The sequence below is a fragment of the Lupinus angustifolius genome, unplaced genomic scaffold (genome assembly GCF_001865875.1).
Source record: "Lupinus angustifolius cultivar Tanjil unplaced genomic scaffold, LupAngTanjil_v1.0 Scaffold_42_78, whole genome shotgun sequence".
In the NCBI taxonomy this organism is placed as follows: domain Eukaryota; kingdom Viridiplantae; phylum Streptophyta; class Magnoliopsida; order Fabales; family Fabaceae; genus Lupinus; species Lupinus angustifolius.
In genome coordinates this window covers 12068-38369 of record NW_017721753.1, presented here as the reverse complement: position 1 = coordinate 38369, position 26302 = coordinate 12068, and the positions used below count along the sequence as shown (strand labels likewise).

Below are 26302 nucleotides of genomic sequence, written 5' to 3'. Positions count from 1 at the left end.
TAACAGAACTCTTTTTAAAGGAACAAGCTTTCATATGTTTTGTGTTCTAACTCCATTAAGAATAATGTCAGGTTTCAGTAACATGTTCATGAAGTTCTTTCTCTTTACCATTAGCTTTGGCTTGTGTATTCTTTATGCATCTGCAGAGTTACACAAATTTGCACATTCTTCTAAACATGATGGTTCTCTTAATTTCTTGGTGCTTGGTGATTGGGGAAGAAGAGGTGCTTATAATCAATCTGAAGTTGCTTTCCAGGTTTTTATTTTCTGTTTCATTTATGACCAGCATTTAATTTTTATGGCCATGATGAAGGTACATGCATTAGAAAAAAATGATTTTTCATGCAGCCATATGATTGTGGAGCTTATGATCTATTTATAGAATAGATGTTGAAGGTTTTAAATTCTGGCCTATAATTGCAATGACGACCACAATATTGCGAATTTGGTAGTCCGGTTTCAATTGCAGCCGTAACATTTTTATACAATTGCGATAAACACAACATAATTGCAACCACTACCGTGCAATTTAAAACTATTGCTTATGCGAAAACTTTTGTTGCATCCGCAGTTTAGGTGCTGCAGCAATTGTTAGATTTAGATTCATTATATAACTGATTCATTCTGATGCTGTTAAGTTAATGTGATTACAGATGGGAAAGGTTGGGGAGAAACTTGACATAGACTTTGTAGTTTCAACTGGAGACAATTTCTATGACAATGGACTAACTAGCGATAATGACACTGCATTTGAAGAGTCATTCACAAATGTTTACACAGCAAAAAGCCTTCAAAAACAGTGGTACAGTGGTAAGTACCTAAACTAAACACATCAATGATTAGATATAAACAGAGTTTTAATTTGTGGTAATGCAATTGTCATTGATGCTGTGATGTTATGGTTTTTGTTTTCTATTCCATTGGGATCTCATCGGCCAAAGTTGTAACATAATCGCAACAGCAATTAAAAACCTTCTTTATAAGTTCTATGGTGTAGAGTCTATCTTCTAGTGTTCTAACATATTGAATAATTGGCATGCAGTATTGGGAAACCATGACTATAGGGGTGATGTAGAGGCCCAATTGAGCCCATTCCTTAGGGAAATTGATAACAGATGGCTTTGCTTAAGGTCCTTTATTGTAGATTCAGGTACTTTTTCCTCTTTAGTTATCTGATCTATTCTACTAATTAAAATTTATAGACATTAGTACCATGTTCTTATCTGATGTATTTTTTTTCTTCTATTGCAGAACTGGTTGAGATTTTCTTTGTAGACACAACCCCCTTTGTTGGAGAGTACTTCACTGAAAAGAAACACAAGTATGACTGGCAGAGCATTATCCCACAAAAATCTTATATCACCAACTTATTGAAGGTATTCATAGATTGTCTAGTATTTTTCATTTAGTGATTAAGCATATAGTATAATACTAGTGCCTTTGTCAATCAATTTAAGTGTAGTATGCAAAATAATATTGCGGTTTTGGGAATCTGTGCAACCATTTTTTGACTGCATCTCTCCGTAGTTGTGATACATGCAATGACATTATAACCGCAATTAAAAACTATCATATCAGACAAGTTACAGTAATTCACTCAATTATGTTAAATTATAATTATGATAGCTATTATGCTTTAGGATCTTGAGTTGGCAATTAAGGAATCCACAGCACAATGGAAGATTGTTGTGGGTCACCATGCAATTAGAAGTGTTGGGCATCATGGTGATACTCAAGAACTTATAAATCAGCTTCTCCCCATTCTTCAGGTAACATAATAAAATCAAGGATGTAAATGATCCTCAATTCTCTCCCTTTAAAGAATAATAATTATTAGCTCCTTTTCCTAACTAAGATTTCACTATCAAATTTCAGGAAAATGATGTTGATTTTTACATGAATGGGCATGATCATTGTCTTGAACACATCAGTGACACAGAGAGGTAACAATAGTAACTAAACAAAATCATACAAATATTTTCACACAACATAAACAAAAATATCATTTTGTCTAATAGAGGAACTTGTTTGCAGCTCCATTCAGTTCCTGACTAGCGGGGCAGGATCGAAGGCTTGGAGAGGAGACATTCACAAAACTAACCAACGAGGCTTACATTTCTTCTACGATGGACAAGGATTCATGTCTGTCAAATTGACTCAGACAGATGCCACCATTGAGTTTTATGATGTTTATGGGAATGTTTTGCACAGATTGACTTCTTCAAAGAACCTGCATTCTTCCATGTAAAGTTTTGAGCTTGATACTATAATACTAGATATATTGAGAATGATAAGGCCAGTGGAAATTGTTAGATCAAATTTCAAAACCAAATCATCATGTGATGCTTAAGCATACATCAATATTGGTATTTGCCTTTGTATAAAAAACAATCATGATGATCCATGATTATAAAGTAAGTGTGAAAAATGGCATGGCACTGGGAAAAAGGCGTGTGAGATGATTACTTTTGAATAAAATATGAAGGGCAACAACTCACATTCATCAATGTGATTCAGCTCAATGATGAATTGCTATTCTTGACTTTTGAATTTAAGGAGTGTGTCTTAACTTCATTGCTACTTATCTTAGTTTGGAAATTGGAAAAGTTATGGGTTTTTATACTGTAAAGTTGTAAAGGCTTTTGAATTCAATCCTTTTTCTTGTATATTACAAAGTGTTTGCTCTTTTTTTTTTACTAACAAAGGTATCGTCTCACCCTTTTTGGATAAAGAATTAATCCCTTTCGGGGTGCATGATTGTCCCTCCCAACAAGTGTCGCTCACAGGAATCGAATCATTTACCTTTTATTCATCCTAAGGATCTAGTGAGACCTTATATCATTAGACCAATATTTTGTTGGTACAAAGTGTTTGCTAGAGTAACAAATTTAATGTTTCTACAAATTTGTAATGAAATAAACAATATGTTTCTCTAGATTAATGCATACTAAGTTGCTCTATTTATAAGGTATAATATATTTTCCTGTGATAAGATATGAGAATTCAACATCACCTAGTCAATTATTCAACATTTTGAAGAATATAATAAACTTTATTTAGAATCCATAAGATATCCAATAGTTTTGGAAGTGTTGGACCCCAAAGGGATTTTGGATAAGCATGTGATGTCTAAGTCTATGAGGATAATGGATTTGTTGGCAAAGCCAAATGTAAGCATTCAATCCACGGGCATCTTATATAACAGTATTAAAATACCTGCATACTAAACAACTTCTCTAGAGAACATTAGGAAAAAGAGATGGAAAGGGTCCAAATTCCGAAGTGTGGTTCTAATTGGTTTTAACAGTATATTTGTGAAGAGCTAGGACAGAAAAGTCTAAAGAGATGGAACAAATTAAAGTTAGTTATGAATTATGATTAATGAATTTATGACAACACTTAACGAGTTAACCTTTAAACAATAGTCTGATATGATTTATAATTTGCTATAATTTGAAGCTAGAACTTTTGTCTTCAAGGTAGGGAAAAATACTCCAAATGACTTTACATTGGCCTTAATGGCGTAATTATAGTTTGTAATTCAGTATCTATGAATATCACTTTATTATTATTCGGTAATATCAAGTGTATCCTCTCATCCTTTTGGATAAGAAATAATCTTCTTCAGTTACGTGGTTGTCCCGCCTAACAAGTATTGTTCTCATTAATCGAAACCTGAACTCTTTGGTCATCCCGATGATCTAATGAAATCCTACACCACTAGACTAACACATTGGTGGTAATATCCCTCAATTCTAACTAATAATAAACCATATCACAATGTTAATTGTGGCAAAATAAATTAGCTTTATATCAGCAATTGGGAAATCAGTTACCAAGACGTTTGTACAAAGTCTGTATCATTAGCCACTCATATGTTGCTTGAGAACATGGTTGATGGTTCTAATTAAATGAAGTATGCGTATACAACATGACAAAGATTGTCTTAAGATACGAAGTTTCGGAGAAACTGAAACAAGAGAAAAATGGCCACATGGGGCACCCTATTGTTTTTGTCGATGTTGTAGCACTTCATTTTCATGGCCTCGTCCTCAACCATTTTTTATTCCACAATTATGCATGTCATGCCAATGGGCCATTTATTTTATACCTTTTCATAGTAGATTCCCACATGGTCCTTTTATATTTCTTGGTCTGATCCTTGATATTGTAATGTCACATTGTAACTTGATTAATTGTAGTGGAGCCTAGAAGACCCTTCAAGTGGTACATATTTTGTCCATTACAAAATTTTAATTCCAGACTTTGCTTTTGCTTAAGAGGAACTCGAATCCTCATCACTTATACCAACATGAGTGGTTCGATTCCAGCTCCTCTCACATTTGTTAACAAAATATTTATAAGGATACAGATATTTATTTATTTGTGAATTAAAAAATACAAAAACTTGAAAACATCTTATTCCCCTCACATTCTAGTATTAGAGTGTCTAACCCGGGACAACGATCTTCTGTCCCAAGTACCTGGCGAATTAAACTTCATAGAATAACGCGAAAATATTAATTTATGTTATTATAAGTTTTCTTTTTAATTAAATTAAATTTTTTAATTGGGTGAGGACACCAAGTGGGAGAGAAATGAGAACAGATGATACTCATCCCTATACCATAGATGATTTCAATTCAATGGTTCATGATCTTAAATAGAGATCACATGTCTCAAAATTGAGTAAAAATTTTCTCCATTAATAGAGAGACAAATGTCATATAACAACACACAAAACACAACATGTAATAATACTTTTATCCTTTTGTTTACTATGAAATCACATTTTGCCATTAAAAATATGAGTAAAAAGTAGCACTTAAAAGGAGAGGATCCTTGTTCCTCAAAATCATGTCTTCAACCATGTCTCATCCAATCAAATTGTGACACATAATAAAAAATTCACATATTACTTTAACTTTGTTTCCACTACTCAAATTTTGTTAATAGATGTCAAAATTTCATAAGATGAGACAAAATTGAGAACATGATTTGAAGTCATACTCATCTCAATTAGTGGCGAGGACAATTATGTGGAAATGTATGGAAATCTGGTCTCACTCATGATTTCCATGGTCCTTTTGGTTCATCAACTCCCTACAGTTTTTGTTTTTTTAAACTTTTGTTTATAAATTGTGTTGAGCTCCTTGTCTATTAGACACACAACAAAACCAACACTTACACAAAAGGCATGGTTGTTATGGTAACTAGGCCACTATGGATGGCCTTGTTTAGTGTATGTTTTCTATCTGTATCAGCTCTGCTTCAACGCTTAGAGCACCCTAACAAAGCTGATGGCTCACTTAGCCTTGTGGTCATTGGAGACTGGGGAAGAAAAGGAGCATACAATCAATCTCAAGTTGCAACTCAGGTCTTTGTTACGTGCATGTTTCATCTCATTAACACAAACAATTTTAATCTCAACAACTTTAGCCTTTACCCCCCTAATATTTTATTTTCCATCTCTAGTATCAACAAACTTGTGTTGCAATGTTAGTCTAGTACTTTCACGCGTACAACAAATCCTGACAGTTCTTCTGACAAATTTATATTTGATAATGCTAAATCAAGTTGTTTGAAAGTTGTCGAGAATTAACTTGTGCTGCAATATTATTCTAAATAAAATTATATTTTGACAACTTTTCCAAACAACTTTATATTTTATAGCGCATTTTGATAAGGATAAGTCCTTGATCATTTTTCATTTAAGTTTGGAACAAAGCATCTGCATCTTAATTTTTTTGCAATTGGTAAGCATTTTTTGTTTATCATTTTTCATTCAAGTTTGGAGATTGGTTTTGGGCAAGGATAATTATGGTTTAATAATCATACAAGTATATTTTGAATTTCCTTAGCTAGAGCAAAATCTGGTACCTTTAACACAATGATCTCTTTGTCTATGTCAGATGGGAAGAGTTGGTGAGAAGATAAACATTGACTTTGTGATATCTACTGGTGACAATTTCTATGAAGATGGATTAACTGGTATAGATGACCCCGCCTTTGAAAGTTCCTTCTCAGAAATATACACTGCCAAGAGCCTCCAAAAGCAATGGTATGGTGGTAAGTTCTGAAACCAACAATAGAAGTTTGACTCACAAATACCTAAGATACTTATATATGTGAGAAATGTACGTCTAATGTCTCATTTTTATGTCAAACTTAACTCCATAACTTGTATATTAATGATACAAGTATTAACTAAAACATGTCTATGGTTAATTTATTGGTGGATTTGAGGAATAGTCGAAACCATACCTAATCGAGAAAGTACGTTGTCCAAATGTATTTCAAGTAATTGTACTAACACCTCACTTTGTTGATTCATTCACTGTTCCAGCGACACAAACATATTTAAGCAATTGTTTTCTGTAAGACTATTAAAACACTTTTTTTTCTTCTAAACAAATACGATATTGAGATTTTTTTACTAGAGTGTGATTGGTTTGTTTCTAAGTCTTTGAAAGGCTTATCACTAAATAAGTCCATAATAAGTCCATGTTATAAGTTTTAACAGGTCATCAATCATAGAAGGACCCATATGATTGAAATTTTAAACCGCCGAGACTTATTGGATGATACAAATCTTTCAAGGATCCAACTAGTGATGTAGTCTTTCAAGGATATAATTAAGGATTTACTCTTCATATGTCCTAATATGAAATGCAATGATTTTAGTCTTGGGCAATCATGACTATAGAGGAGATGTTGAAGCACAATTAAATCCAATCCTTCAGAATATTGATCATAGATGGTTTTGCCAAAGATCATTCATTGTTGATACTGGTAAGTTTACTTCTCATACAAGCTTATATACTGGATAATTATTAACAAAACATCAGTTAATATTTTCTCTTATAATCTTAAACCTTCCCAGATATTGCTGAGTTCTTCTTTGTTGATACAACTCCCTTTGTAGACAAGTATTTCCTTGAGCCAAAGGACCACAAATATGATTGGAGAGAAGTACTTCCAAGGGAGAAATATCTATCAAACCTCTTAAAGGTAAATCTCTTTATCTTATTATTGATATATCAGTAGACAACTTGGGTAAACGTTTATTCAATGAACTTTTTTGAAATAAGCCAAAACATTTATATGCATAAGCTTGTCTGATAAGTTTATTGAAATAAGGTAAAAAGAGCTTATAAGGTCATAAACTACTTTCACAAACTACTTCATATGCTATTCTCATAAGTCCAAATAAGCTATCTATAAGATCTTTCAAACTTCAACTGAGAAGAAAAGACAATCTGATATAAAAAAATTCTTGCCATTTTTTATTGGTTCTTAATATAGGATCTGGAAATAGCATTAAGGGATTCAATTTCCAAGTGGAAGATTGTTGTTGGGCATCACCCTGTAAGAAGCATAGGACACCATGGTAACACTGAAGAGCTTAATAGACATCTCCTACCAATCTTTGAGGTCATTTAGCCAAACATAATAATGCATACATAAAAAATCCTATGCAAGCAAGCACCCATTACTGATAACTTTTCATGATGGAATTGCAGGCAAATAATGTTGACATGTACATTAATGGGCATGACCATTGTTTGGAACACATAAGTAGCACCAGAAGGTGTGTAAATGAATGGCTTTTAAATCATGATATATAAAATTATAAATATATGATGAGATTGAGTGTTGTTGCAGCCAAATACAATACTTGACTAGTGGTGGAGGTTCAAAGGCATGGAAAGGAGATATTGATGACAATAACACAGATGGGGTCAAGTTTTACTATGATGGGCAAGGATTCATGACTTTGGAGCTTGAACAAAATAATGCCAAAGTGGTTTATTATGATATTTTTGGCAATGTTTTGCATGTTCTGAATCTATTCAAGGGGTTGCATTCTGCCATATAGAACATTCTCTATTATTGTCCAAGATGTCTAATTCTATATGTGATTATGTTGAATAAGCTTATAGCCACTGTTAATATCATCTACATCTCATCCATTATGTAAAGAGTTTTGGTGGAGGAAGAAGAGCAAGGTCCAATGTGAGTTAATGGACAGCATTTGTTGTCCTTGTCCCATAATGTCTGCTACAACTGTTATGGATAATGATTGGCCAATTGTTTTAAATACAATAATTAATAATGAGAATTTGTTCTTAGTCTGGCGTCAATTGATAATATGTTGATTAAGTGTTGCAGAACCAACCAACCTGGAGAGGAACAATGACGGATCGAAGACAAGACTTGAGTATAATATCGTACTTTATTAATGTTGGGAAAGCATGTAGAGAAAAAACATGGGTTGAGAGGAACAACTTTTGGTGTGTATAATCATCCTTTTCAAGATCCACAAAATTAACAACTTTTCTTCAAGAAGATAACCAACATGTAAATATGAGAAAAAGTTCCATACTTCTTCACATCGGGCATTTAAATGAGCAAAAAACAATAGAATCTTTTGGGGCATTTTAACGTCATGCAAGGGAATTTACCCACAAGACTGAACTGAGTTTAAAACCTGAATAGAAACACTTATTTAAAAGCTGCTAGCTCATTTGTAAGGAATTATTGTTGGAAACAAAAATGGATAATTAAGTAAGCAAATATGTCCTTAAAGATAACCTTTCCTTCATTAATGAAATCCAGAGCCACTATGGTATATACAAATCAGTTACTGAACAATATTTAGACTTTAAAGTTACATTAACTATAACATTCATTTAGTCAGCATCATCCCCATACAAACTTTGCCTTGGGAAGTATAGGAAGCAAGAGAAACTCAGTTTAAGACAAAATGGTACCTTGACTCCACATAGCTCTCAACATCCCAAAGAAAGGAACCAAAAGTCACAGCCTCCAGAACAAGTCTCTTCAAACCACCAAAGCTAATATTGATGTTTTCATCCTTCGAAGAATCGACTGTCCCCCCAGGTGTTATAACAATTTCAGGTCTTCCGAACAATGCCTCTGTGTGCTTCTCAATGATGTTAACAGCCTCCTTTGACCTTATTGTTGCATATCTCTGTAGTGTATCACTGTCAAAGGACATCACATAGTTACGCAACCTTGTTGGCTTTATCCCATAGCCAAATCCACCAGGACTGACATCACCATCAGGCCAGGTAGAGACTTCGGGATGAGACATGACATGAGTAGCACCCCCTGCAACACTAGGTCTCTTATCATCCGTGGCAGTTTGATGACCACTATTCTCTTCTTCTGTGGCACCGGGAAGAATTTTCATTGTCTTCTCAAGCTGGAACCTTTGGTCAACTCGTTTAAGAAAGTAGCCATACATCACTGATGCTGCATAGAGCTGCCCAACCCTGAGTTTGCTAATCTGAGCTACGGATGTTGAATCCCCTATTCTGTTACCCAGAATGAGAGTCAAGTGGTTTTGGATCATCTCATATGCTTCATGTGAGTGAAGGTGCTCAAGTTTGCCAGCTCCGCTTGGCCAAGAATCAACTCTACCAGATGGATCAGGGGATATGGAGGGTATGAGAGAAACATTAGCATCCATGAACTTCTGCACCACCAATGCATACAAGATCTCTTCAAGTGCTTTTTTCCTCTCATTAGCCTTAACCTCGGCAATTCTCCTGGAAATGTTTGGAAGGCAGCACATTGGTCAGAATCCAATTTGCTTAAAACTATAAAACACTTTCAAATTTAGAGAGAGAGAAAAACAACAGAAAGGAATCGGAGAACTCCACGTTCCGAAGTCCAAACCTTCTTCCTAAACCTCTAATCTGTTATATAGGTTCCATTCATGAAAACATTTTTTAAACAAGCAATTCATAAATGCTGATTTGATTGAAATTAAGTGCAAGTTCACAATTCAGAGTCATCAAATGCTCACGTCGTGAAGATAAGCTTTGAAAGAACATGGCTACCATTTAAGTAAAACTAAAATGGATAATATAAAATGTAAGTTTGGAAAAAAGTGCACTTACAATAGATTAGAAGTGAAAATTAGATATCATATCATACCACAACTCATGCTTAACTATCTTGGTTGATCATACAAAATGAAGGAGAAAAGAGAGAGAGAGAGAGAGAGAGAGAGATGTAATCAATACGAGCCAAGCCGAAGGATGAGAAGGAGAAGTGCTTCAAGTGTATCATCAAGCTTAAAGGAATGTTTTAGCACACACTAGCTACATACGATACTTTATGGTAATTAATTGTTAAAAAGCTAACAAGAGCATAAGCTCAGTGTTGCAGTGATGATGTTACATTGGATAAGTGGACATACAATTATACAAAACAAGATAAGATTAGTAATGAATTCATTAGAAAGGAAATAAGGGTAACACCTATGAGCAAATAAGCAAGAAACCAATAAAATTGTGAAGATACAGTACCGAACGCTAGATATGACCAGGTAAACAGCATACCTGTACAAAACTAAATCAGTGCCCGAAGCAGAAGGGTCTTGCTTTTGCTGATCAGCATCACGATCAGTTTGAAGCTGCTCGAGCTGCTGGTCTACTGCGGCAGGCACGAGATGCGGGTGATCTTTCAGAATCTGAGAAAGAAACTGCCCAACTGGGGACTCTAGCTTTAGTGGAGCAATCTTGTCGGAACTTGACCCAGATAACTCTGGAAACGGTGCAGCTGCTCTGACCACTAAGCTTCTTCTCCTATGACCTTGCCTGGGCATAAATACAGAAGTGCACAACTGCTGCTGCTGCTGCCAAATATCAACAACAATCAGAAAGTGCTTATTTAAAAACTCGATTCATTTACAAAGCACTCATTTAGAGCTCGTTTCTTGACATTTTTTAAATGAACAAAAAATTATATAAAAAATAACTTTTGGCTGATATGCTTGTTTGGTTTGGCTCTCATAAGGCCGTTTTATTGCTAAACAACTTAATTAAACCCTTATTCCATAAGATTTTTTATTTATTTTCAATAAGCTAAAAAGAGCTTATTCTAATAAGCTTCGTCAATAGTCGTATCGAAAAAACCTTAAAAGTGCTTATAGATATGTCATAAGTTCTACTCATAAGCCCAAATAAATACTGTATAGCTCTTCTAGACACACCTAGAAACCTTTATCTATAAAAGAGATAAAACTGAAATTCACAAAAAGTATATTCGAGAAAATAACAATAATTTCAATAGAACTTCTAAGTATCAAACAGAAACTGCATTTAATTAGGTATACCTTAAAGGAGAAGCGAGAATTGGAAGGAAAGCGAGCGAAACAAGATCCATTTAACGGGAATCTTCCGATGAGAATGGACGGTTTACACGGTGTCGCCGGTGATCGAATGACAGAAGCTGCGACCGCGTCCATTTGTGGTTTTGACAACCCAAAAACACAAACCCCAATTAGGTAAAGAGAGAAGATGGACAAGGATGAATGCTGATTCTGTTTATTCAGATCATTCTATTCTATTCTATATATGGTGTCTCAAATTACCAATTAACCTTATCCCCACTCTTCCCAACACATAACTTTTTTATTTTTTATTTTTTATTTTTTTGGACAGATATTCTATGTCGATGTACTTTAGTAAGAAAAAGTAAAATTATATGTCAGTTTATATATAAATATTGTGATGCACAATTGGCGATTAATTCTCCTTAATAAAAAAGTCTCAATTTGAGTTTATGGACGAAAACAATTATTTCATCCTAGCTTTATAAGTTGTGGCAAGTTCTGAGTCGAACAAAATTATAATGATTGATGTCTAGACAAAATAAAAATTATTTGATACTCCATAAAATTTGTCACAATATTGTGTTATAACTAAAAAATTATAAACATTTAGTTATAATTAAAAAGGACTAAAATGCAATTTTTGTCCATCAAATTTCTTAAATGTGTGATTTTAGTCCTTTTATGTAAGTTGGAGAATGAAAAAATGCACCTAAAAATAGCAGGACAAATTCTACACAATAAAAAGAAAGGGTTAAAAAAATAAGAGATGATATTTTTAACCATGAAGTGAGAGAGTTTAGGTGAGAGGGAAGGGAACCATTGGGCTTGGACTTGACACAAGTATCCTTATTTCTGAGGCTGGGAACTAACCATCCGGATTCAGTAGGAGACACTTGTTCATAGTTCAAACTTAAAAAGTTGACTGGGTGGAGATCAAAACTGTTATTACACAAGTTGTATTATTTCATGTATCATCTATTTATAATTGGTTAAAAATATATATTTAAATTTAAAAATTAATTATTAATTATTTTTTTAACTTATCATAAACGATCACATATATAATGATAAAAATTGTAAGACAACAAAATACACCGACAGTTGGATCCAATTTTGTGGTGGACAATTGGCCATTGATTCTGCAATTAAGTAGCTTCACGTCACTACTAGGATTCTATGGTTGAGAAAGTTAGGCGACACATTTTCAATCTTATGTTGTTGTGTTGTGTGTCAATTCATGTATCATAATTTTATTTGATAAAAAAAAATATTTAAAATAAAGGTTTAATTATTAAATATTTTTTGACCAATTAAAATTTATGACACATGATATAATATTATAGAACATAAAATGTAGTCCCACAAACTTAAATATGTAAGGTTATACAAATATTGTGATGCACAATTCGCCAGTCATTATACCCAAAATTTCGTCCACCTCTAGCTCTTATATTCTATGCCACTCAATTCACTGTAGACCATTCCCTTTGTTTTAGTTTTTATATATTGGTTTTCCTTCTCATGTAACAAAAAATATCTTCCTTTACCTAATTGTAAATTGATTTATGAGTGAATATTCTTTGAGGGAAAAAACTTGTGGATTATTTGTTCCTCTATCATCCATCTCAAATCATTCTATGGTAGTTGAATATGATTCATAGATAAAAAGTGTATGCAATGTTATAGTGTAAAAAAAATTTATATTGTTATTATATTATTTATTATTTATATTTAATCATCATTGACTTAGACTTTTAAATATAAGTAATACAAATAAATTTTTACATTGAAATAATGCAAATTATTTTAAGTATGAGCGACAAATGAATTAATTTATATTTGGATTTCAATGGATAGATGAAAAGTCATCCATCAATCCATTAAATCATATTTTAAATTATTCAATTTATTCATATCCAAACTTTATGGATGTATTTCAATCTATCAATGAATCAATTCTAATGGATTAGATGAACCTAAGTATTACTAATAAAGCTTTATTTGAAAAGGTAATCCTCTTAAAAATCATTATTTTAATAAAGCATTTTTAAAAAATCACATTTAAAAAATATTATTTTCATTTTTTAAGGAATACTTTTTAAAAAGGTGAATTTTAAAGTTTTTATTAAAATCTTAAAAGACTACTAAACTTAAAAGAGTAACTTTAAAGCTTTAAATAATAAATCTCATGATTAAGCTTAAATTTACGATCTTAAAACCTTCAAATGAGCTTCAGGCTAGTGTTGTTAAAAAATCTAACGTATAATTTCAAATTCGTAGATTCAATTTTCTATTTCTCCCACCCTTCATGTTTTTGGTTAGTTATAAACGTAAGTATTATTTACCAAAATTAAATTACATGATTGAAGGCTAAGTAAGAAAATGATTTTATACATAAAGCAAAATGACCAATGAACTTCTAGCTAACACCAATCCACCAAATTAAAACATATTCCATCAAAATTTGAGACTAAAATAACACAAGTTGACAATGTTGAATCAACATAAGTTTGAAGCTTAAAAATAACTAGCAACAATCATGATAAAAACTTCTACAAAGAGGACACAATTATTGTGATAGAGGAACATCATGTGCAATGACTAGCAAGTAATTTATTATTCCAATATTTGTATCCACAAAACAAAACATTCATTTACAACAAACAATATTCCAAAAATATATATAAGATACATTGTGAGAGAATATGTGAAATTATCAATTTTAGAATTAATAAACGTTATATCTCTTTAAAGAAATCATAGTTGAAACAGAAGAGAAAATAATAAATTTATATGTAACTTTAAGGAAGGGAGTAAATGTTGAACATATGAGCTTTTTGCTCAAGTCAAATACACTAAAAGTAGCATATACATTAAAATGAAGTAAGAACTTCCTTAGATCTAATACAACTAAATCATTTAAAAACTAATCAAAAGAAATTGCTCCAAAGTCAAGAGAGGATACAACTATGATTCACCAAAGCACTAAATAAACTATCAAAGAAAGCTCTTCATTTTCTAAATGCTAATGCAATAGGCATGACAGAGAATCATTAAAATGTAATTTAAGCATCAATAGTTGAGCATGAATAAAGACTTCATTAAAATGATGATGAGATGTCACTCACTTTTAGGTGTTCCCGCTCATTTTGTTGATTTCGGATATGTATCATGAGAAGTTTTCATATGGATAGTTCTAAAACATGTCACACCGAGAAATGAAACAATAAATAATAATGGATCATTAATTTTTATTAAGTACCATAAAATCATCAATTAACCACCACTTACTAATATCAATTTCTAGATGTATAGTAAGTTGAAAAATCTTCTACAAATTTTTCGTCATCTAAATTTATTGGGACGACACAATAAACATAGGGAAAAAAAACATTAAATACAAAAATGAGAGAAGGGAAAAGTAAAAAAAACTTAAAAACTGACCAAGAGTTCCATGAAGCAAATCATTTATACGTAACAATGCCTCCACATTTTCAGGCATGAGACAACTTTGATACTTGTCAAATATACGACCCCCAATGTTGAATTCGCATTCTGATGCAATGGTTGTGATTGGTATACTTAAGATATCTCGTGTCATGAATGAAAGTGTATGATAATTGAATTATAATGATATCTAAAACTCTAATATAATCAATTCTTCCCTACAATCACACATCTTTTAATGTAATCAGATTCATTACTTGTTTGATTGCATGTTGGAACATCCAACTCATTTGCACATAATATACTAGGGCTTGCTCTCATGCGTTGAGTCAAATAATTGTGTTTCATCTTGTCAAGATTGAATTTGAATGTAATCTAAAAGAAAAGATTCAACTTTTCATAAACTTCGTCTAGGGCTTGGTATACTTAAGATGCAATGGTTGTGATTGGTATACTTAAGATATCTCGTGTCATGAATGAAAGTGTATGATAATTGAATTATAATGATATCTAAAACTCTAATATAATCAATTCTTCCCTACAATCACACATCTTTTAATGTAATCAGATTCATTACTTGTTTGATTGCATGTTGGAACATCCAACTCATTTGCACATAATATACTAGGGCTTGCTCTCATGCGTTGAGTCAAATAATTGTGTTTCATCTTGTCAAGATTGAATTTGAATGTAATCTAAAAGAAAAGATTCAACTTTTCATAAACTTCGTCTACTTTCCTAAATCCATCTTGACCATAAAGTTTCGTATAGCAAAATTCAACAAGACATAACTTGTAGTACGGATTAGGGATTACAATGAACTGAATTAACTCGATATTCATTCGAAACTCAACTCGTTATTTAACTTGATAAACTTGGTTCCTGAACCAAATGAGCTGGAAATTGAGCTCGTTAAATATACAAGCCAAAATTGAGGTGGATACAATTTGACTCGTTAGATTCACAAGATAACTCAATATATATATATATATATATATATAACTATTTTTTTTATGTTTATTATTATTATACCATCACTCCTGCATTATTTCTTATAATTATTGTTATTATACATATAAACAAGAAATGAATTAATTATTTGAGTTGTTTAAATGAACCAATTCGAACTGAACTGAATAACTCATAAACTTTAATCGAGCCGAACTCGAACTAAAAAAAAATCACATCGAACTCGAGTTGAGTTTCGAACTATGAAAATCCTTATCAAGCTGAACTAAGCTGAACTTTGCTTCAACTCGATTCGTTTCCAGCTCTAGCGATGATCTAAAATAACATCAAATTATAAGAATCCCAATACTTTTCAAATTTCCCCTTCATTTCTTTAGCCATACAACAAATGAGGTCATCTTTATCATCATAAGTGTAAACATCCCTTAGTTAAACGTAAATTTTCCATACATTAAAAAGTACAAATTTGGTGTTGGATAAGAGATGCATGAATATGATATCATAGAATGGTTTTAAAAAGTTTGCTATATTTTCTAAATCCCCCACTCCTCTTCTGATGAGCAATTTTCAAAGTTTGGTTCAATAACACGAAGGTGCATATATGCTTCATGAAATCTATAGCATTCTCCATCATCGAGTAAGTGGAGTTCCACTTGGTTGGGACATCTTGAGAGTTCAATATTTAATATATATACTGTATCTCTAAAATCCATGGTTTGTAAATGCACACCAGAAATTAATTTATTCAACCATTACGTAACAAAAATAGACATCAAAAGCTAAATTTTCCTTAGTTTAAAAAAGACAAACAATGACTCAATGATAACCAACAGGAGCTGGAGCCTCCTTCAATTCCTTTCCCTGATGATGAATATCCTGCACCAAGTGGAAAAAATACAGAGTTCAGTTTCAGAACAAAGTGAAAAACAAAGTACATATTGTTTGATGAAACATTACGAGACAAAATTGATACTCACCCAAGCAAAGTGATTAACATCCTTAAGATTTGCATCCTTTGGAAGCCTCCAGTAATCAATTGCAATAGCAGGAGCAGGGACATTTTCAACTTTACCACTCTCAATTGCATTCAAAATGTTCTGTATATGAAATAAAAGCCTCTTCTTCTAAATACCCAACAAACCTATGTGCTGTTTTTGGTGAGAGGAGGTAAAACACAGAATCCATTGAAGAAAACACCTTGTGCAGTAAAAAATGAAGCCTCTCATGCCAACTTGGTTTCACAAGCTGACCATTCTCTGCTTCCTCAAGCAATATCCAACCACCAGTGTATTGAAACATTGTACACGTTGTGTTCTTGGAGAGACGCAATATTTAAGTCAAATCAATCATCTCTCCAAATTTCAATTTTTGGAGAGAAATGCAACATTGGTAAGTCAAGAAATCCAGTTTCCCAAATACAATATACTAAAGAACTCATGCACGTGTGTCCAAGACCGGGGGCACTCACAGCATTTGAATTCTTCTATAGTTTACAAATCAAGTCCTTAAGTTTAATACTGTCTAAAAATTTTAAAAACTTAATTGGTAACACAACCATTCAGGGTATGTTTGGTAATTGTTTTTCATAGGGAAAGGGAAGAGAAGACATATTTTTCAATTTAAAATTAATAGAGCTATATAATGTTTTTATAAATAAACAAGCAATGATAAGCCAAATTAGGTGCAAAGATGCCTAACACCAATAAATTTAATGATAGAACTGCTTAAAAAGAAATAATCCCTTAACCATCCAAAGTTCTGAAAACATTATTCATTAGACAGTTGCCCTCCAAATCAAATTGTCAGTTATATTTGGGAAATCAAGAACCCATTTGTTGACAAAGTAGCCTTCACTCACATTGAAGCATTCGAACAAAATGAGGGAAGAGTCAAAGCCAATCAAATCAGTTAACATCCAACATGCATTTTATGAACCCCAGTTTATGAAGTTTATGACCCAAATATGATGGTATATAGTTAAAATTGACATTACTTTTGTTATGTTGCATGGATCCTAAATAGAAGATAATGCACATGCACCTATATATAATATAGCCACAACTAATTGCTAGGGTTCAAATTAATCTCCTAAACCTGAAGTATCAGCACAAAATCTACTAGCACATATCCTGTCATACTATCACCCGCATAATATATTTTTTACATTCTCAATAGCAACTAACAGTAATATGCATTCCCATTATCAAACAAGCCAAGCACAAGAGGAAGTTAATTGGTTTTATTATTTCAATGAAGAAGACAGAAAAGAGAAGATTGACCTGGTGGAAGTCGCCGGAGCCAGACCCTTCTGAATTACCTGAGGTGTTGCTGACACGGACAGGGACATTATCAATAATACTTCGGATCTTGATTTCAAGGTCCTCCTCTTCCTCGTTGAAAACAGGAGCTGTAAATTCCACTATTGCATTTGACGTTACTGTGGGTGGTGGTGGTCCGAAACTGCAACTTCCTTATTCGTGCACAATTGTTTTGGACTCCATTATCCTACAACTAATGTACACTAATTTCCAAACAAAAGAAAACATCAACCATTTCATCATAAATATTTTTTTTGCGTTAATTCTTGAAATTTAATGGGAAAGATCAAACATCAGAAATATTTCAATTATTGAAACAGTGTGTATGCGCACACGCACAAAAAAGACATTCCATTTGTGGCAAGACCCCATCAGTTGAACTATGCACAATTAATTACATTTTAAGATAAAGGACCTCACATAAAGGTGCCAATGACTTCACTCCACTAAAAACATGCGTGTAAAGAGGCTTTCAGGTCATCAAAATGTCAAAAGCTTCAAAAGGGGAAGTTCACCTGTGCCAGCTTTCTGTTTGAATACCAATCAGACTAGAAAATTTCCTTTTTCCAGATGTGAGATTCATGTCTTCAGCATCAACAAAGCCGACATGATGCATCTACAGAGAAAAAATTGGAGTGTAGAAAAAACTGAGCACTATTAAAATGGAATGTCAAAGATTAAAACATGCTAAAATTTGTCACTATAAATAATATTTTCAATTTTCTAGGAATAATTAATTTACTATTATGATAACATAAAAGCAATATCAACACTCTTCGGTAAATATAGAACAGTCAAATAAAACAATATAACAGAATTTTAAATACATGTCAAACATCAAACAAAAGCCCATATTTCTTATACTAATTACTTGTCTGACATGTTTTCCTTTTTATAAAGCATATGACCGGTGAAATGAGGTCTCTTATCCTCCAAACTCTCTGCAATCACTTTCTCTGTGTTGCTGAATTGTTTCTTTCATATGTCCAGGTATAAAAACAAACAAATAATAGATGTTGACTCTATCAAACAAACATCCTGGAAAAGAAAAAACTTCCCATAGGTACATATAAATTGCTTTAAAGTAAAAGGAAAGAAACTTTGATGTGTCAGCCTCACAACCTAGGTACATACATATATTAGTTTTCAGATTTTCAATTACACATTTCAGGTAAAAGAAGGTTGTCTCTACGCAGATTTAATAAGTATATTTGGGTCGACTTAAGTATATTATGGGATTTGAAGTGGCTCAGTAGTTATTGCACTGCTGATATTGCAATTTCATAAAAGGAAACATGCATTAGAATGTATTGTTAAGTAGATCCAATTGAGTAGTATATCATGAAAATAACTAAGTGAAAAGTTCAGTATTGAAGGTTGATAGATCATCAGATCTCATGAGAGCTTAACTTTTAAAGAGTGATAAATGTAAACATGTAAAGAATGACTTACAATCTTCTTATTAAATCGTGAAGAGCATCCCTTGAAAAAAGAAACTTTCTGAAAGAACTGTTCATACAAATTTATTGAAATCTGAAAATTCACAACAATAACCACATAAATGTCAGGTAAGTGATGAACAAAATTAATACTATGGCAATCAGATTGCTGATGTGACTTTTCTTTGGTCATGTTTTGTTCTGCTTTGCTCTTCCGCAAAACACAGAAAAGAACTATGTTTTGTTTTGTCTTGTTCTAAGTTCTAACGTGAATACAAAGAACTAACTAAAATATGTTCAAAATAACATGAATCTGCACTAACATGTTTTTTTTTTATATGTAACGTAGTATATCTTCCTAAAGCTTCACCTGACACATAGTTAAGAATTAAGATTGATCATGGTTGCAAGCACAGGGTGTTTAGAGGATGTACATGTATTCGGGATCACATCATATGTCCCACATTGTGTCACTCCCGTGTGTCATGGCTAAAATGTAGGGATTGGTATAAAGAAAACAAATTTAATTGAAAGTTCATTAAATTCAATTTTTTTGACCAATCCCACACTTATGCAAAGGATGTGGCACAGAATGTGACACATGTGATGTTTTCCATTACAAAGGGCTACGTAACTTCCCCAAAAAGAACATTCTCACCACAATATTGGAGAAAGAAGAGTGGGTTTGAGGAATAAGGCAGCAAACACATTCATGGGCTGACTGCGAAAGATGGCTGCACATTTTAATTTTTCCTAAACTATAAAGCTGTCAAGTGTTTTTCTAGTAAATCAAATCATATTTTCATACACCAAACATGGGGGTCCTATGTGTCTTAAGAGTGCATTTTTAGTGTGCAGTCACACGATATAGCTAAGCATGATCTCCTATTCCACCTGAGGCTGGCCAAGAGAAATTTGCATTATATCTTAATTTACCAAATAATAGACTAGATTAAGAATGGGATGATCTAAGACATCACAAGATCTACATTCTCATCAAATGTGGAAAGTGCAAGCTACATTAAAGGTGATAATGAAGTACTTGTCAGAAAACAACAGCATCAAATATATACAAGGTTTGTAAACTGGAAGCGCAACTCACCATAACATATCTTATCAAGAAACCAGCGCAGCAAACACTTGTCACTGAGCCAACCTGCCAAGGTTAAAAGTTAGCCACCAATAATTTTTAGCAGAATTTTTTAATCAACATAGTTCTCCTATAATTTTTTCCTTGTCTCTTGCAGCATGACCTGAACATTATATTATATGGATATACTTTTTTTCTTCAGTTGAAAAACATAAAGCAACTCATACTTAGGTAGAACCTCATATAGTTTCTTTTGACGATCTCTGGATTCAATGGGGAAGTGCCTCAACAAGATAAACAACCTACATCATTTTTGTGAACGTTAGTCTTTGATGACATACCAAGAATGGTGCCATCAGAAAGACAACATTTTACCTTCCACCGTATAACAAGAAACCAAGAGCAGCAATGAATGAAATAGCTGCAAAAGAACATTAGAAGAACGTTGACAATACAATACAAGTATACAACTATACATGAGAAGTTTATGTGGTAAGTACTGTTAATTTTAAGAACAATGTAGATGTATTAATCTTCTAAACAGTATGAAATCCACATGGAATGTAGGAAAAATGAAAAATAATTTTTGAACATTAAAAGGTCATCAAATAAAATGATGATGACAGCAATAACCTGCAAGGAAGAGTTTAGAAGCTTCCACACCAGCGGCAGCTCTGCTTACGCTCATGTAAATCCAGATGAAAGCCTATTATTATCAGGGTGAGAAGATGAAAAAACAAGATATCTTTACATTAAATAAACCTATGCGAACACTTCTTATTTTAAGTATTAGAATCCTTACAGGGAGATCAGATTTGTATGCTTGCCTGTACGAAGTAATAAATCCGTTGACAATAAAATAAGCAGGCCTAAGTTTATTTGTTGGTTCACTTCTTGCCTGAAATAACGTTTGAGACACATGAACATAATATAATTTACATCAAAGGCTGTTGTGCAATTCTCCAAAAAGAAGTTTATTTCATTACTTTTTTATTTCCACATGTATTTATTTATTTCCAGTTTTCTTTATATTTCGGCACATATTTTTTAGATGTGTGATTTTTATACAAACCTGAGAGGCCTTTGAGGTTCTCAAGTTGGCCTTCTATTCCTTTCAAAGAGGGGAGGTGTGATAGGAAAAGTGAGTATCGGCCACAATGGAAGTATATTAGTCCCTTCATTTCTTTCATTCCCCTTAGTTTTCATTGTTCGAAATTCAGATTTCATGAAGTTTTTAGTGTTTTTGAACTTTTTCTATGCGTTGAAGGTGCAATCAAGTATTCAAGTCATCCTTCCAGGAGGAAAACAAAAAGAAGCTCTCTATTCCCTATTGATATAAAAGGCACATGAAGTTAAAGGCTGAGGAACAAGTGTCTATCAATGCCAGTAACCCAGAATAAAAAAATATCTTTGATTTAATTGTCAACGAAAGTGACAGCCCTCATTGCAAATGTACTAAGGCTTCGGTAATCATAAAAAATATAAGCTAAAAAAGCTTTTCATAGAAGATTAAAAAAAAACCTTTTACATCCATTGACAACAAAATTCATCAAGTGAAAAACCTTCTATGTTGTCCACCCATATTCAGGTATCCTCATTTGAATTCCCATCAGTTGTACCTAATGTTAAAACAAACAAATTACAACTGGAAAATTGGCATAAACCACATGCTATACAAACATCCAATTTTCACAAAATTCACATCTCAAAATTCACATGTGTGACATCGTGGCATACTCGTTTTATTATGCAGATGGAAAATGTTGATGAAGATTGATACTCAAAAATGTGTTATTGTGGTTTTGATTTTAGTGTCATATCCCTATGATCAATCACATAAGTCCCAATGACTTGAGTGTGGTTTTAACAATAATATCTATCAATAATATAAACGCAAAGATCTGCAAGCAGTTATGGCAATAGAAAGTAATCACCTCCAGAGCATCCTTGAATTTAAGCATCCAAATCTCAACTTTACAATATTGTTGAAACTGTTCCCAAATTAGTGTCACTTGCCAATAGCATACAAATGAATCATGGGGAATATTAAAATAACTATTAAAGCCCTACATAATTCATGAACCAATCAACAGAATGTGTTTTAACAACAATAACTTCAATAAGGAGCAAATTGAAAATGATGTATGTATAGGGACTGAATTAATTTTTTTCTTACATATAGGGACCAAGTTGATGATAAGCATCCATTTTTTGGACTAAAAGTAACTAGAATCGCCAAGGTACATAATGACCTGAAGGTGGCTTGCTACATTATGCCTTATCAAGCTTTCTACTTTCATTAGTTCCAATATTCTTGAAGGAATAGCAGATAAAATATTCTTGATCGATGCCAAGTTGTTCCAATGCCTTCACAAATTTTTTGTGCAGCTATGGTGTCCAGTCTACCTGAGACAAAAATCAAGTACCAAAACTGTATTTAGAAAATAAAAAATGGCAGATAACATATATTACAAACTAAGAGTATTTATGGCATACAAAAAACTATTCAAATTAAGTAGTTATTTGTATGTGGATCATACATTTCTACTTTGATCACAACATCTCAATGAATTTTCCCATAACTAGAGAACACATTCTATTTAAAACTGATGATATGAAAAATGATGGTTGGATCAGTGCTCTTTAAGAAACTTCTTCCCATTGAAAGTGTCCTTTCTAAGATTTTCAATCCAATACTAGTTAAGATTTGATAATTCCATTATAAAATTTCCTTTAATCAGCTAATGAATGTGAAATGTTTAAAATCCATGTAATTTCTTGATTAATTCCAAGCATGCAAATGCAAAATATTGGGAATATTGACAGATTAAAGAAAACTTTGGACATATTTTTCTGGTAATGTGAGCCATACAGTTATTTATACCAATAACATGAGCATGTGCCAGAAAATAGTACATGCAAGATGGTCAGAAGAACATGATACAAAGAATGAGTCATCATAAATCAGCTTACTTTTATCACATGAGTTACTGAGAGCACTGACTTTCTTGGGATATTTTCTATTATGTCAGTCTTGCTTTGAATCTTTATAATCGGTGGATGTGAAGAAACTGCATTCTCACTCTCACCCTTAGAACAATTAGCAAAGTCCTCTTCCTCCTTAATCAGAGTCTTCTCTGGTTCCCTTTGTAATGAAGTACTTTCAGCACTCAAATTTCCACACGTAGTTTCGACAGATTTAGGTTCAAACATGGTGACATTAAAAATTATATAGCTCCTGTTATATTAGAATAAACAGGCAACTTAGTGCTACAAAGTCCAAACACAATGGTGTCAGCAGTCAGGTCCTCCAAAAACTTGGTGTCACCAATTAAGTCCTTGAAATATGTAAAATTAAAGGACTTTATTGGTGAGATAAGTCATTGGAAGGACGTATGTGGTGCTGGTGACGCTTTAAATCTTTGAAGAACTTCATTGGTGACAAAAAACTTTTGAGGCCCTAACTGGTAAACACTATTATCTTTGGAGGACTAAGTGAAAGTTTACTCTTAATAGTAAATGTCAATGTATTGTTGGCTTGTCATTAAGATTTACAGACCTTATGATCCACATGCTGCCAGATATTTCTGAGTTTGTCCTCACAGAGTGGTTTGCTAAGGAACTCAACTGCACCAAGCTTAAACAAGAAAATGGAATTAAGAGTCAAGGGATATGTACTCAGTCTAATTAGTTAAAAATTATAGTCTGGTAATATGAAGTTGATTTTATTAGTGCACTAATTTTGAGGGATGCTTCTGGATTTTACTTTATAATTCGAAAGGACCAAAAGCATGAATTAACATAATGCCAAATAAATGCCAATGAAATAGAAGATTGGAGTTGGCTCAAAGAATATTAGTTAACCAGATATAAACCCATGAATAATAGGGATGGCTAAGTCACTACATCAAAAGTTGTTAAATACCACTAGTCAGAAATTTTTACAGCAATTAGAAAAGAGCTTTCAAGTAAAATTTTACTCATTTCCCATGCCATTTTCCCTTTTAGAGCACTCATCAATTTCATTTGGTAAAAGCTACTCAATATTGTGTGATATAAAAACAACAGCAACTAACAACCCTACAGACAGAAAAAAAGTAGAAATAAAATTAACAAAAAACTTACAATTTTTACAATCATTGAAGAATAGGTGGTGGTGAAAATTGAACTTGAAAGGCATAATGATGTTTATTCTCTTTATTAGGGATTGATTTTGGCTTAGCATTCAAGCAGTGCATCTTTGAGGTTTAAGTTTAACAGAGAAAAAAACATTATTTAATTCAGCAAATTTGGGTTCGGTTTCTACACTTACAAATGATTGGCAAGTCCTTAGCATTCTCAAGAAATTTGAAACCTTCCCAGACTTCTGCTTGTACTCACCTGCAAAATGTATAACACATAAAAAAGTCAATTACAAGATATGTTCCTCAGAGATATTCAAATTATTTTTCTATTTTTCATCTTGAGCAACTGACATATTCTTTTCATCTTGAGTAACTGACATGTTGATTTTAATATACTTTGATGATTGTCATTTATATAGAAAATGAAATTTCATTACCTCTACTATGGCAATGTGTAAGTCTTCAGGTCTACTTGAAAATGAAATTTAATTTTTCATCGCAGAATGTAGATCCTGTACAGAAACTCTCAACTTTACCATATTGTTGAAATTGTTCCCAAATTAGTGTCACTTGCCAATAGCATACCAATGAATGATGGGGAATATTAAAATAACTATAAAGCCCTACATAAGTTCATGAACCAATTACCAATGAACAGTGATTTGATGAACTACAAGGAATAATAGTTATTATAGACTTTTAAATAAAAAACTAATATATTTACCATGCAAAAAAAATTATGATGGCAATTAGGGGTTTTCGCAGTTTGGATTGGTTTTTCGGCAAAAAATCATTCTATCCAAACAAATAATTAATTTGCGATTCGCTTTGGTCAAGCTTTTTTACATGACATTAGATCTAATCTAATCCAATCCAAATATTATCTACCCTTTACAATTTTCTACACACATAGTTTTAATAATTGAAGTGTATGTAATTTGTGTTAAAAAAAAGTAAAGTTATCAGAAAAGTTTACATTAGTAACCAACCCTTTTAATCTTAATTACTAAGGTATAAGTTTACAGCTTGTTTTTCTGCTTGTCTCAGACTAATGGTGCTTTCAACTTTACCCATGTATAAATGCACCACAAAAAGAAATAAATGCACTACAGCATAAATCTGCCTAGAAGCAGAGAAAAGTTTGGCCAGAATAATTGTTAACCAAGTAAATAAGACAATGTTATACTTGAGTGAATTAATCTTAATGCCAGTTACTAACATAAGAATCAAAAGAAGAAGAAAAAATCTTACTTGGGTGTAAATATCATGGTCAAGTTTCTATATGAGAAGCAATCTTGGCCATTTGATGATTCATATCAATAGCCCTGTAATGAATGCATCCTCATTCTCTCCTTTTAAAGAACACAAACTAGATGACTTGAAACACAGCATTTCTGTTACTTTCTCCTTTTGTCATGGACCTTGAGACAAATCAAAGAGAAAATTATTGCATGAAGTAAAATGATTCTAATACTAATTAATGTACGTCAGAGCAAGAAGCTTGCATTGAGAAATCATTGAAACAACTAATAACACATTGTTGAATCTCTAGGCCTAATGCTTCAAGGGTGTTAAATGTAGAAAGCAACAAGCCTGGCTTCCATGCACAGCAAATTTCAACCCTGGTGTCCAAACTGCTCTCTACCTCAAACTGCAAAGAAAGAAGTTAAAAACTAAACCAGTGCAGGACTGAACTAATCTCAAATTTCTAATCAAGATTTCATCTGGCTTTACATCTTTGAAAATGCCTGCCTGCCATATTTGCA

At 32.7% G+C, this 26302-nt stretch overlaps 3 protein-coding genes, 3 long non-coding RNA genes and 1 pseudogene across 9 annotated transcripts; 2 read left to right on the top strand and 5 right to left on the bottom strand.

Annotated features, from left to right (window-relative positions):
* On the top strand, nucleotides 1-2522 carry LOC109338807 (purple acid phosphatase 17-like). The gene is made up of 7 exons (XM_019576127.1): nucleotides 1-256; nucleotides 654-810; nucleotides 1043-1150; nucleotides 1252-1376; nucleotides 1641-1769; nucleotides 1876-1943; nucleotides 2035-2522. The coding sequence occupies exons 1-7, from the start codon at nucleotides 35-37 to the stop codon at nucleotides 2246-2248; spliced, it is 1023 nt and encodes a 340-aa protein (XP_019431672.1). The 5' UTR covers nucleotides 1-34; the 3' UTR covers nucleotides 2249-2522.
* A 2583-nt stretch (nucleotides 2523-5105) lies between these two features.
* LOC109338808 (purple acid phosphatase 3-like) lies at nucleotides 5106-8132 on the top strand. The gene is made up of 7 exons (XM_019576128.1): nucleotides 5106-5377; nucleotides 5913-6069; nucleotides 6685-6792; nucleotides 6884-7011; nucleotides 7306-7434; nucleotides 7524-7591; nucleotides 7666-8132. The coding sequence occupies exons 1-7, from the start codon at nucleotides 5198-5200 to the stop codon at nucleotides 7877-7879; spliced, it is 984 nt and encodes a 327-aa protein (XP_019431673.1). The 5' UTR covers nucleotides 5106-5197; the 3' UTR covers nucleotides 7880-8132.
* Nucleotides 5255-5978, bottom strand: LOC109338810. Its single transcript, XR_002106595.1, has 2 exons — nucleotides 5890-5978; nucleotides 5255-5425 (listed from the first exon to the last, which is right to left on the bottom strand). It is a non-coding gene; the product is annotated as an uncharacterized LOC109338810 (long non-coding RNA).
* Nucleotides 8133-8582: 450 nt separating the features above from the next.
* LOC109338806 (UV-B-induced protein At3g17800, chloroplastic-like) lies at nucleotides 8583-11373 on the bottom strand. Of its 4 annotated transcripts, none has more exons than XM_019576122.1 (3): nucleotides 11150-11373; nucleotides 10374-10672; nucleotides 8583-9575 (listed from the first exon to the last, which is right to left on the bottom strand). In XM_019576122.1, exons 1-3 carry the CDS (start codon nucleotides 11279-11281, stop codon nucleotides 8753-8755), a joined length of 1254 nt encoding a protein of 417 aa, XP_019431667.1. In that variant the 5' UTR covers nucleotides 11282-11373; the 3' UTR covers nucleotides 8583-8752. The 4 variants fall into 4 exon arrangements, with proteins under 4 accessions (XP_019431667.1, XP_019431668.1, XP_019431669.1 ...); XM_019576123.1 differs by having other exon boundaries at nucleotides 10374-10669; XM_019576124.1 differs by having other exon boundaries at nucleotides 10374-10666.
* Nucleotides 11374-16355: 4982 nt separating this feature from the next.
* LOC109338803 lies at nucleotides 16356-19416 on the bottom strand (annotated as a pseudogene).
* Nucleotides 19417-20638: 1222 nt separating this feature from the next.
* LOC109338804 lies at nucleotides 20639-21127 on the bottom strand. Its single transcript, XR_002106593.1, has 3 exons — nucleotides 21046-21127; nucleotides 20788-20833; nucleotides 20639-20714 (listed from the first exon to the last, which is right to left on the bottom strand). It is a non-coding gene; the product is annotated as an uncharacterized LOC109338804 (long non-coding RNA).
* Nucleotides 21128-22208: 1081 nt separating this feature from the next.
* On the bottom strand, nucleotides 22209-25052 carry LOC109338805. Its single transcript, XR_002106594.1, has 5 exons — nucleotides 24974-25052; nucleotides 24725-24792; nucleotides 23972-24049; nucleotides 23386-23650; nucleotides 22209-22818 (listed from the first exon to the last, which is right to left on the bottom strand). It is a non-coding gene; the product is annotated as an uncharacterized LOC109338805 (long non-coding RNA).
* Between the last annotated feature and the right edge of the window lie 1250 nt (nucleotides 25053-26302).